This window comes from Mirounga angustirostris, unplaced genomic scaffold (assembly GCF_029215605.1).
Source record: "Mirounga angustirostris isolate CCGP_5_RB_7025 unplaced genomic scaffold, mMirAng1.0.hap1 SCAF_3, whole genome shotgun sequence".
Classification (NCBI taxonomy): Eukaryota; Metazoa; Chordata; class Mammalia; order Carnivora; family Phocidae; genus Mirounga; species Mirounga angustirostris.
The window spans coordinates 12,807,243-12,820,321 of NW_026991711.1; the positions used below are offsets into that span (position 1 = coordinate 12,807,243).

Sequence of the window (13,079 nt, forward strand, 5' to 3'; positions counted from 1 at the left end):
AGGTAAACACTTAGCAGCAACTCATTCAGAAAACGCAGAGCCATGGGAAGAGCCATGGCCTCCACCTCTTCCTGGAACTCCACGTTCGTGCACCCAGTGCCCTTCCTGACACGGCCGCGTGACGTCTGGTTGGCCTCTCCGACATCAGCTGGCAGAACCCAACTCCTGGCTCTCCACCCCTCTGCGATCCCCCGCTTCCCTCCACTCCTTCCTATTTTAGTGTCACCAACACGGTCAGCCAGCCGTGTAAGTCAAAATCTAAGCATCCCTCCATTCCTTCAGTCTCTGCCGCTGGCCCATCACCGGGAGGAGAGTCCAGATGCAACCACGCTTCTCCGTTTCCACTCCTGCCATTTCCTCTGTTGCCACCACCATGGTGGGGACGACAGCAATGACTTCCTCACCAGACAGATGGACCCCATCTCCAGCACAGAGTCCAAATGCAACCACGCTTCTCCGTTTCCACTCCTGCCATTTCCTCTGTTGCCACCACCATGGTGGGGACGACAGCAATGACTTCCTCACCAGATTCCCAGATGTCACGGTCCCGCAGCACCCACACAGTAGCTAGACTTTCAACCCTACCAACCGTCCAGCCTCTGTGCCACCTCACTGCACGTCGCCCTCTCTGTTTCCTGCCATGCCAGCCTTCTCTTAGGTACAGCTGACCCTTGAGCAACCCAGGGACTAGGGGCGCCGACCCCAGGCGCAGCCCCAAATCTGCATTTAACTTTTGACTTCCCCAAAACTTAACTACTGTTGACCGGAAGGCTTACCAGTCAGAAACAGAGTTGACTGACACAGTTGATTGTATTTTGTAGGTTGTACTTATTATATACTGTGTTCTTACAATAAAGTAGGCTAGAAACAAGAAACGTGATGAAGAAAATCCATTTGTGAAGAGAAAATACAATTACAATCAGTCCTGTGCTGTATTTATCACACTCTCTCACACACACACGTGCATGTACAATGTGCACGTAAGTGGATGTGTGCAGCTCAAACTCATGTTGTTCAAGGGTCAACTGTATTTGAATATCTGGAGCTTGAACACTGCCCAACTGTTCCTTCTACGTGGAAAGCTCTTCCTCCAAAAAGGACTGAAAGATTCTCATCACGTCCTCAGAGAGATCCCACTTCCTCAGACTGGCCCATCTAAAGCTATCACCTGGTCACTGTCTGTCATATCATCCTCCTTCAATTACCTACGGAGCTCTTAGCATTATCTGATATTTTTTCTCGTTTATTTAATCATTCTGTCCGCTCCCATGACAGTCAGGCTTGTCTTTTCATCACTGTGAAACTTTGCACAGTGTCCACCTTCCTAAGTACTGCTGATGGAATGTCTTCATCCCTTTGCTAAATGATGGTCACCACCCAAGATACTGTGCTCCATACCAAGAGGGAGGAGAAGGCTAGGATAGGCTCAGTCTCATCAGTTACAGCTTGAAAGCCGTGTGTGGGAAGAATTTGGCTGACCAGACTCGTAGTAGGTCACTCATAAGGGCACTCTTGAAAGGGAGACATTTTGTCCTCACGCATTCCCACCAGGCTCTGCTCTCCTCTAGCATATTCCATGTGTCCCGTGCAAGTTAAACAATGATGGTGATGAAGCTAAACAATGATGGTGATGATGGTGATCATTCACAGCATCCCTACCGGTTCCAGCCACCTCAGGCATAATCCTGCTTCTCCTCAAGACAACCCTGGAAGGAACCCAGCACATTTGCACTGAACAGGGCAATCAGCAGAAGCACAGAGGGAGCAAGGAAGCTGGTCAGTCACACAGGGACCAAGGGCAGGCCTAACTCCGTGCTCACGCTTCTCCCACTTGGCCAACTTTCAAAGAGATTGATCACTGGTTCATGCCCACCCACCCATGGCAGCAACTAAAAGGCCCAGAGTTAACATCTTGGTTTCACAGAGTTTGACTTCCCCAAACCTGTCGCGTGATGTGACAGACGGAGAAGGAAACTAGGACCGTGAGAGGTTATAAGCCTGGTTCCCTTCACCGCATAGCTTTCAAGAAACCAGGTTTCGAGGAAAACATGGTGCTTCCTCTCTTGCCGTGTTTGTAAGCACAGCTGGGAGCAAAGGGTTACCAGGGAAGCACAGCGCAGATGCTGGTCAGGGAAATGCTGTGATAATGTCATCGGTCGGCCGAGAACATTAACTTTCTCTTCTCCTCGGCACCCCCCATGGCAAGAAATACCCAGTTTCCAAACCACTAACCTTGTGAGTTCTTCTTGGAGTTGTGTGTGGTCAGGTGGAAAGAACTTCACCACAAACTTAACGACAACATGCTTTGGCCCTAAAAGGGGGGAGAAAAAAGCAGGAAAGCATTTATTGATTTGTTTCAAATGCAATTAAAGAAAAAGACTTCAGAGGGTATATTAGACACCAAATAACGAGTCTCATTCCAAGCTGTCAAGAGCACATCTGCTGACATCCAGGTCATTGACTAGGTAGTTGAGGTACTAATTTATACTCCCAAGTCTGCCTGTTATAAAATAATGCTTTGACAAGACTATTTCATTCAGGTATTAACCTTTTCCTCTGAAGACTTAAACTGTACCCAGATTGTAAAAACAGGCATCCGTCTTCAAAAATTCATCTAATTGGCTATTTTAGTCTAAATAGAGGGCGTCAGAGAACTTGAGGGAAAAATGAAAATGTCAATTGGTTATACAATTTAGAATTTTAAGCTTTTCACCAGGTACAGCTGCTGATGTGTTCATCAAATATGTATGAGCACCTACGCGACCAGGTGCTCCCCTGAGCTCTGAGAAAAAACAAGACATGGCCCAGCTACCCGCTGTCAGCCAAAGCCTTTCTACACCATGGTACGGCTGAGTTCAGGCAAAATCTGGAAGCAGATCTGGGATGGGTGGACAGGGAAGGGATCAAGGTGATGGGTAACTTTTCAGAATTAAAACAAAACATCAAATAGATTATAATAATTTGTAACGTGAATCAGAGCTTGTTTTCATATATGTATCAAATTTTATATATATCAAATATATACACATATGTGTATATATATGCTCAACACCAGAGCAGTCTTACAAGTTCTGCCATCTGGAATGACAGCCAAGAGTTTACAGTCTATGAAATATAAGGTACTATAATGAAATCCAAATTTTAACAGCAGTTGTATTAAAGCAGAAAATGTCTTTTTGCTCTACCTTTCACTGTCACAAAAAATAACGCTGTATTATCATCTGTGATCACACATTTAAGTTGAGGAAAAAAAAACCAACGGTGACAGAAAATGAAGATGGGGGCAATATACACAAAATTAGGAGAAAAACAAGGCACAGACATATTGAAGCCCAGAGATGCTGGGCCCCTCTTCCTTGCCCACTCTAACAAGTAACAGAGACCCTCGCCCGTGGAGGCTGGGTCTTATTAAAGTAACAACAGCAACATGGGGGAGGCAGGAAGGCCAGCCTATTCTCCTGTCCGCGGGGAATCCCATGAGGCTACTCAGATCCTTCTAAAACCTGAAGCAAGGAAGATGCTACCCCTCAATGCAAGAAGACAGCTTTGTCTCACACACAACTAGTCACAGCCCATGGGGATCCAAGGAGAGAGAAGCCCCATTCGGTGTGGACCCAACGGCGACAGACACCGTCTTCCGTCTGCATTTGGCAACGTGCTAAAAGACACCTTCCCACCCTGAGCATTTCCCAGGAGTTACTGCAGGGACACAAGTCATCATTCTGGACGCTTCGCTACTCCCGCCTATCAGGCCTGGGGGCTTCTCTCAGCAACGTGTGTCTCCCCCCTCCACCCCGCCCCCCACACTCAGTCTCAGGCCAGCCATCCCATAAACGTTAAACAAACAATGGTGGTTTTATTTTCAGCATCAATAATTGCTTAATTTAAATGACAGAAGACCAACATCAATTCCAAATGCATAAGGGTCCTGCAGACACAGTGCGCCTGTTTATTACCCCCACATAAATTGCTAGAAGTGGCCCAGTGGGGTTTCTTAGACATTAAAAGGATCGGAGCAAGGTGTCCTGGTGCTTCCTGTTCCACGAATGCCATGCGATTTTGTTTCTAGCCTCAGACTTCTGCCCAGGCTGGGGCTGCAGTGAGGGAGCATTTAGACTCTGAACTTGACCTCAAAGCAGAGAGTGGGGGGCGGGGTGGGGGGGGGGGGGACTGTCCTGGTCTGAGGCTCAAGGAGAAGGGAAAGAGAAAGCAAGCCTTCTTTCCTTACTCCTCTCCCAAGCCCTCCTTAATCTTCTCCAGCACACGATGTAAATGCAAGCCAGACTCCGTTCAGCTCTGCTTGCCATTCAGAAAAACACACACACAGACACTTTTGGGCACCTTATTTTTTCCACACAACACTTGCACTCTGATTTCCCAGGCTTTGGAGACATGGGACAGAAAACCTAGCCCCGATTTTGAAAACAGGGCCCCACCTTCCCTTTCAAAAGTGACAGTAACAAACGCGGGCACTGACCAAGGCAAGTTCAATTAGGCTGGGATTAACAGCATGCTTTAGTTGTTAAATCGAGATTTGATCTTCCAAGCAAGGTTTAGATTACCAAATTATTAAATATTAAAATTGCAGAAGTGACATTTTAATTGCACTTGGATTAGTGGATGATGACAGGAAATCATGGGGTCAAAACAAAACAAAACAAAAAACCAAGAATCTGTACTACCAGCGCTGGATGCCACAGGGCAAATGACGTTTAGAAGAGGAAACTGTCTGGCTTGTATTTAACCTCACTGTTAAAGGCACGCGCAGGGATATACTTACGTCTAATCTGCTTGACAATAGGTTTTAAGAGATCCAGCCACACCTACGGAAGAAAAAACAGATTGAGACAAATTCTCAATGAAAGAGTGCAAGTATTTGGAGACTTGACTTGGAGCTGTTTAAAATCAAAATATTTTTGAGTATTTGAGGCCGTCTATTTGTGTTTTCTGCAGGATGGTGTGTACCACTTGCATAGTATAGATCCAAATTTGCTAATATCATCCCTGAGCTTCCAAGTTAAAATCTCTCCCAGACTCCAATGGTGAAAGAAGACTTTTTCTCCTCTCTGCTGCACTTTTCTCCCATAGCTAGCTATTCAGCGAACACTGATGCACCATTGCACGTCTGGCTACAAGTGGAGTGAAACATGCACGCTCCTTAATGAAACAAAATACACGCGTGTGTACGCATTTACAGAACAGCACATCTTTGAGGGATATGGGAAGGGAAGGAATATGGAGAGAATACCACGTCTGCCCGGGCACTATCCATAAACTTTTGACCTCTCAAAACAAGGCCAGAAAGAAGGATTCCCATTGTCCAGAAGAGTAACGGAGACTTGCAGGGGCCGATAATTTGTCCAGACAGGCAGAGCCCGGGCTGAAACCAGGCCTGTCCAGCTTCAAAGTCCAGACTCTTCACACGCAGGCAATTTAGGAGGCAAAATTAAAAGAGAGAGAGAGCAGACAGCCGCCCTTATGGAGAAAGCATAATTTAACCATATTATCCCATTTCACACGCTGCTTTTCTCTAAACTCCTTTTGAACTTGTGATCATCTGGAAAGGGTTTTACTGAAGACAAGGTTACTGTGCTTAATGTAAAGAGGGTTTTATAAGTAAATACGAAAAACAGAACACTCCCAAACAATGCAAAGAATAACAGGTAACTGACAGAGAAAAAAGTAACGGTGGCTAACGGGGAAAATGTTCAAATTCAGGAGCAATCCACACTATAAATGCAAGTCTGAAAAATCAAATACCACTTCCACCCACTAAATCTGCATCTAGATAGGACTATATGTATATGTGTATTCATAATACCCCAATTTGGGAAGGAAATGTGCACTGTCTTAACTCCACTGGTGGAGAGATGAATTGGTATGTTTCTGGAGACTAATGAGGGAATAATTATCTAAAGCCTAAAAAAACACTCCTACACATAATCTTCCATCCAGTCATGGAACTTTGGGAAATTATACATTTATGCACACAAAGATTTATGTGAAATAAAAATGCTGTGATTAGCATTCCTAATGGTGAAAAATTTTTACAATAACAATAAATAAATAAGTAATCTATAGGATACATTACCCTGCAGGCACTAAAAATTATGTTCTTGCTGAATATTTAAGCATGTGGGAAAATATGTTTGGGAGGTTGGAAGATGGATGATTTCCTGTCTTCTGCCTTTCTCCATTATCCACATTACCTTAAGTGAGTGCTAAGAATTCTCATAATGAAAACACTAAAATGTTAAGTATCTACTTATTCAGGTTACTCTTTCCCCATTCACCTTTCAAAGCAGTGAGATTTCATAATGAAATTCCCACTTCTGTATTTCCCATCCCCTACTGCTCTCCTATAAGAGAAAAAAACCAAAAAAACCAATGGTATTAGGGGCATTTGGCAGGCTCAGAGGAGCATGTGATTCTTGATCTCAGGATTGTGAGTTTGAGTCCCACATTGCATATAGAGATTACATACATAAATAAACTTAAAAAAAAATAATGGCATTACTTGACTTAGGATCATCTCCACTGTGATAATTATAAACCTCAACCTTCAAATGTGAGAACATAAATATTTAAAACCACACTCATCGTTTGCAAGATATATTATTTCCCTCTTAAGACTCTTAACAGACGGGTAAGGTGCCAAATGCATTTCCACGGGATAAGAAACTGAGATCCAGACAATCAGTGCCCAGAGCTGGAACTTAAACCCTGTTCTTAAACTTTTTTATTCAATTAACAAAAAATTACTGTGTCCCCATGGTAGGCTCTGGGAATCCAGTGATGAGACAAACTTAGCACGGTCCCTGCTTCACGGAGCGGTCTAGTGAGGAAGAGACATGAACCAAACTCTTCCTGACAAAAGCAAAGTTGTGCCTGATAGAAACAGAATGGAGGGAGGGCAGAGGACCCCCAAGGGCTGGGAAGGAGAGGTCTGACCAGGGATGGGGGTAGGGGGAACCTGAGACCTGATATGAACATGACACTGTTGAGGGAATGGGTCCCTGAAGATGATGTGTGGAGATGTGAAGGGGACGAGAAGAAGAACACACACGTAAAACCTTTGTCCAGATGCTGGAGGTGTGAGGGGAGCGCCACAGCCGCAGAGCAAGGCGGGTGGGTCAGGAAGGGGTCAGACTGCCCCCCTCCGAGGCCATGTTGAGATTCTTCATCCTTATCCTAAGAGCAATACCAAGTGAGATTTAAGCACAAGTGTGCACTTTAAAAAGATGAAGCTGGCGGTGTGAGAAGAGACAGAGGGGGCCGGAGTAGATGCAGGCTGAGAGCATGCTATCTTGGACCAGGGGTGCAGAAGCAGAGATGGGGAAAAGTGGGTGGATTGAAGAAAAACTTAAGAGGTAAAATCAAAAAGAACTTATTGATGGACTAGATCTGGTGGCTCAGGGAGGAGACAATGACCAAAACGACTCCAGGATTCCTGGCGAAGGCCTCTGGACAGACACTGGCACCGTTCACAAAGACAGGAGTACCGGAAGAGGGCCAGGATGGAGGTTCTAGACTTTCATTTTATGAGGTGCCCTTGGATTTCATGAGCAAGAGACAGTATGGTAATGGTGGGCGCACTGGTCAGGAGCTCAGAGGCGAAGCCTGGACAGGACACCTCACATTAGAAGTCGCCTTCACTCTGACTCTGTGGAGGGTAAGACAGCCTCACGGAGTCCAGAGGATGAAATGCATGACCAAAGATGGCGCCTCGGCCATGGAACAGCCTGGTGGAAGCAAATGAGGACAGAAGGGAAAAAATGAAAGTTACGTCACAGAAGCCATGGGAAGACAGTGTTTCCAGAAGGAATTATATCAAGAACTAATGAAAGGTCAAACAAGATGAGAACTAAAATACAGAATGCGAGTTTACATATCTGTGTCGGGAAGATAGGGAAGCTCCTTATTGCTGCCTTCTGCTTCCCCATTAAATTGGAGGGTTGCAGGACGGAGGCAGGGACAGAGTATGTGAAGTCGTCGTGTTGCATGGGACAGCACGTCAACTGGAGAACCCTAGTGGGACCCCCCGACAGCTGCGGCGTGCACACTCATGGGCCTGCAGGCCTGCGCTTGCCCGGCCGCCACGGCTGCCTCGGGGGCCCCTCTCCAAGAACCTTCCCCATTGCCAGGTCTGCCACAGAAGCTGCCTCAACTTCCGCAAACCACCCAGGACAAAACAACTGTGCTCTGGCAAAGTTGATGCCAATTTTATGAATTGTTTTAAAACAGCTCTCGTCTGTTTTTGGCATTTCTGTGGCAAGCATGGAATACAAGCACCAATTTGAGCCAAGTGAGCATGTGGTTTTAGAACAAGCAGGTCTGGGAACATCAGACCGGCGTGAATGAGGCTGTTTGGTAGAGCTCAGCAGCAGCCATGCTGGGAGCCGTCGATCACGCCACAGCTCACCTGGCGAGGCTGCTGGGGTGGGCGTGGGGGGATGACTCAGGGCCTCTGAGAACCCCACCGCTTACCAGTTACAGTGATACCTGCAGGGCTCAGAGAAAAGGTCTTGCACACAGAGGACTTAAGTTACCACAAATGGATGAGCTAGAAGGAGCAAGAAGACAAACAGGGTTGCTGCTGGATAGAAGTAAAGCACGGCAGTTTCGATATACAGGAAAAGCCACTGGGAAGCATCTGAACTAGACGAGGTCATCGTAGACAGATCACTTGGTCACTCAACCTAAGCAGAACAGAAGCAAGTTCCAGACCAGTTAAAAGGGCAACAAAAGCACCATCACCTTTCTTTCCCCACCCACAGATCTCTAGAGGGTCACAACTGTAATGATCGATATCTAACCCCACCGCCCACCCCTTCAACCAAGCCACACACACATCCCTGTCCTCTCCAAAACCACGCTGCTGGTCTCCAGAGCACACCTACACATCCACGCTACCAGAGATCTGTGGATCTGGTTAAAATGAACAGATTTCTAGAAATGTCACTCCAGTCAGTAAAACTCACTGATCCAGGGAACTTCCCTGCTAGTAAGAGGTTGCTGGGGCTGCCATGCCAAACCACCACAGACTAGGGGGCTTGGACAACACACTTTTATTTCCTCACAGCTCTGGAGGCTCAGGCTTGGTTTCTCCCGAGGTCTCCTTGACTTGCAAATGGCCACCTTCTGGCCGCGTGCTCCCATGATCATGCCTCTGTGCATGCATCCCCCTGGTGTCTCTCGGGTACCTCCAAATTCCCTCTTTGTAAAGTGACAACTGTCAGTTGGATTAATGTCATGGCCTCACTTTAACTTAACCACCTCTTTAAAGGCCCTATCTTCAAGGACAGTCTTGTTCTGAGGCACTGGGTTTTAGAGTTCCACATACAAATTTCGGGGAGACACAACTCAGCCCCTAATGTCTACCTTCCACAGTTTAGCTTCAACACAGCTTTCCAGCCCTGTCTTCTCCTGTTTGCCTACATTTCAGTCAGGCTCCCTATTTTCCCCTGCCTTCTGTTAATATCAGTGTTAGGAGAAACACTTTAATTAATGCTTAGGCATGAACGGTAAGGCAGGATGAACCCACTGTTCCCTCAACATCTTTAGCCTCTATTATTTCGGTGAGTGACATTTTAGGTAGAGTTTGTAGGCAACTAAAATATTTGAGGTATGTTGGAAAGGTTCTTATTAAAAGAGACTCAGTTACTTGGTATCAGAGCACTGGCAAGAGACTATTTCTTGAGCACGTCCTGTGAGCCCCAGGCACTAACTAGACAGGTGCTTTAGACGTTCTCGTTTTATGTTCCAGACGACATGGTCATTTTACACAGGACAGAAGCGAAGCTCAGAAAGCTTATTTAAGCCGTTCAAGGTCACACATAGCCAGGATTCAACATCAAGTCCATTTGACCCCAAACCTGTGCTTTTTCTGCAACATAATACACAGCTCCTCTAAAAGCTAACAGACTCAACAAAAGCTCGGCTCTCCTCTTCAGGTTTAAAAATCAAAACTGCATGCAACAAAAATATTTCATCAACTCTAACATATATAGGAACGAGATAAAATGTTACAGCCAATTATCCAGTGTCTAGAATTCACTGCAACAAAGTAGTCTTTCTGCAAGCTGACTCCTACAAGAAATTACTTTTAATTTTTGTAATAATTTCTTTAAATGCAACTTTTCATATTAATGTTAAATGTGGCTTTCTTTTTAAACCTGTTAGACATTTTTTATTCTGGTCAAAATGGATTAACAGGGACTGGATTTATCTTCCTATATGAAAAAAACAAAACAAAACCAAAAGGAAAACATACTGAGCAGAACAGATCTGAAGGCTCAGGACACCAGACAGTGAGAAACAATGTTCACTGACAGACAAGCAAACAGAATCATGGTCCCTGCACTTGCCCTAGCCTTCTGCCTTGAGTGGGTTTCTAGACTGTGGTACAGGGAGGAAGAATCTGGCAAATCCATGAGTTAAAAAGGTAGGGCTGAGAATTCACAGGGCTGTACCAGACAGTAGAAAGCTACCTCCAAAAAGAGCATTTGGGAGAGTACAGTAGGTTCCCTTTGAGAGTAATCAGCTAAATACTGATCAATGTCTCCTTGTAAGAAAAGTACCCAAGACTGGGGAGAAAGAACCAATGACAGGACTCAAGGTACCAGGGCCTGGTGCTCACACTGTGTCAAGACTACTACTAATTCTCACCAGCCGGACCAGACGACCTCATGATTCTGGGGCACTGGGTAAAGTACCAAAGGGTCATCCCCTGGCAGTAAGGAATAATTAACCTCGGACTATACACTACACCAGTCCCATCTAACACATCTTAAAATCCAGATCTGAAATGATTAAATTGTTTCCAAATAACTTAACTGCATCCTAGGACACTCAATAAAAGTTTATAGGAATATAAAAGTATCCAGGATTCAACAAGGTAAAATTCACAATATCTGATGTCCAATAAAGAAAATCACCAGGCATACAAGGAAGCAGGAAAATAGGGTCCATAATCAAAGAAAAGAAAAAACAACAACAATCAAATCTAACATGGACCACAGGTGTTAGAATTAGTGGAGAAGGACATAAAGACAGTTATTACAACTGCATTCCTTATGTTCAAAGTTGACATACAACAGATATAAAAAAGACCCAGATGAAACCTCTAGAGACAAAAAACCATATTGTGTGAGATTAAAAAAACAACAAAAAATACTGGATGAAATTAAAATCAGATTAGACACTGCAGAAGAAATACTAATGAACTTGAAGATACAGCAACAGAAACAATTCAAAATGAAACAGAGGAGTATCACCAAGAAATTAATAGAGCATAAGAGAACTGCAGAACAACTTTGGGCAGCCTAAAATGCATGGAATTGGAACACAAAGGACAAGAGATGGCAGGAGAGGGGCAATAAACCAGACAGAAGATTAAAAGAAATAATGGCGGCAAAATTTCCAAATTTGATGAAAACCATAAACCCAACAGATCTGAAAAGCTCAGAAAACCTCAAGCATAAGAAATGTGAGGAAGGGGCGCCTGGGTGGCTCAGTTGGTTAAGCAACTGCCTTCGGCTCAGGTCATGATCCCGGGGTCCTGGGATCGAGTCCTGCATCGGGCTCCCTGCTCAGTGGGGAGTCTGCTTCTCCCTCTCCCTTTGCCCCTCCCCTGTTCATGCTCTCTCTCTCTCTCTCAAATAAATGAATAAAATCTTTAGAGAAGTCTATTAATCAGAAACCAAAATGAAAACAAAAAACCATGTATCTTTCCAGCTTAAGAAACGGAAGGTGACCGACTGCTCTATTTTTCTAGTGATCCATCCTCTTCTCAGACTCTCTCTGCTCAAGGAGAGCTTTGCCTCCTCTGAGAACTGCCCCATTAACACAGCCATCACATCAAACACAGTGCTGCTCTGTGTGGTGAAAGAGGCGCCCCGCAACCTCACTGCTGCTGGATTCCCGAACTTTTGTCCGTGGTTCTGCAACAGTCTTCATCCGTTACGCCCGGCATGTTCCACAAAGAGCCCCTCCTGGCCTACGATGTCCTCAGACCCCCAGGAAGAAGCAAGGTCAGGAGGCTGCTACTAAGCATACATGAGGAGGTCGGTCCGACCCCAGTGGGGCTGGGAAACCACCAGCAAGGGATGCAGCCATGGTTTCTGTTGGCTTCAAGCCCCTGGAAGGCATGCTTGCAGCTACGCACTGAACTGTGTGTCCCTCTAAAATCCCAATGCTGAAGCCCTAGCCCCCCAGTGTGACTACACCCGGAGATGGGGTCTTTACAAGGTAATTAAGGCTTAACAAAGTCATAAAAGTGCGGCCCCTGATCTGATAGGGCCGTGGCCTTATAAGAAGAGAAAGATCTTTTGTCTCTCTCTGCCATGTGAGGACGCTGTTGGAGACGGCAACCATCTGCCAGCCAGAAGGAGAGTCCTCACCAGAGTCTGACCAGGCTGGCGCCCTGATCTCAGACTTCCAGCCTCCAATACTGTGAGAGATAAATGTCTGCTATTCAAGTCACCCAGTCTGCCGTATCTTATTAGGACAGCCTGAGCTAAGACACCTACCAGTGGCAAAACTTTTCTCCTGGCACAGAGAGGATATAAAATGAACAAAAAGAGGCCAACCTTCTTCCTGAGTTTTACCAGTATTTATTAGAAATTGGAATTGTTGGGCGCCTGGGTGGCTCAGCTGGTTAAGCGACTGCCTTCGGCTCAGGTCATGATCCTGGAGACCCGGGATCGAGTCCCGCATCGGGCTCCCTGCTCGGCAGGGAGTCTGCTTCTCCCTCTGACCCTCCCCCCTCTCATGTGCTCTCTCTCAGATAAATAAATGAAATCTTAAAAAAAAAAAGAAAGAAATTGGAATTGTTACCAGATTGGTACGCAATGTAGCTTTAATGAAAGACGGGTGGGCCAGCTTCATTGGTTTCTGAGCTTGAATGCAAGCACAAAATACAACAGATATCCGAGTGCCTATTATGTGCAAGAATCCTGCTGGGCTCATCACTGCAAAGTATCTCATGACAGCCTTGTAAAATCATCATTTATTAATCCCATTTTCCAGATAAGGTACAAAATCAAAGAGATTCAGAAATCTACCCAGCTGCTGTAATG

At 45.4% G+C, this 13,079-nt stretch overlaps 1 protein-coding gene across 7 annotated transcripts in view; it reads right to left on the reverse strand.

Annotated features, from left to right (window-relative positions):
- FARP1 (FERM, ARH/RhoGEF and pleckstrin domain protein 1) overlaps positions 1 to 13,079 on the reverse strand; it is a 269,503-nt gene that overhangs the window by 69,374 nt on the left and 187,050 nt on the right. For all 7 annotated transcript variants that reach the window (XM_064585936.1, XM_064585939.1, XM_064585938.1 and 4 more), the window contains 2 exons: positions 4,781 to 4,823; positions 2,233 to 2,311 (listed from right to left, as the gene is read on the reverse strand). In XM_064585936.1, the coding sequence (XP_064442006.1) occupies positions 2,233 to 2,311; positions 4,781 to 4,823 (122 nt within the window). The remainder of the gene's footprint in view (positions 1 to 2,232; positions 2,312 to 4,780; positions 4,824 to 13,079) is intronic.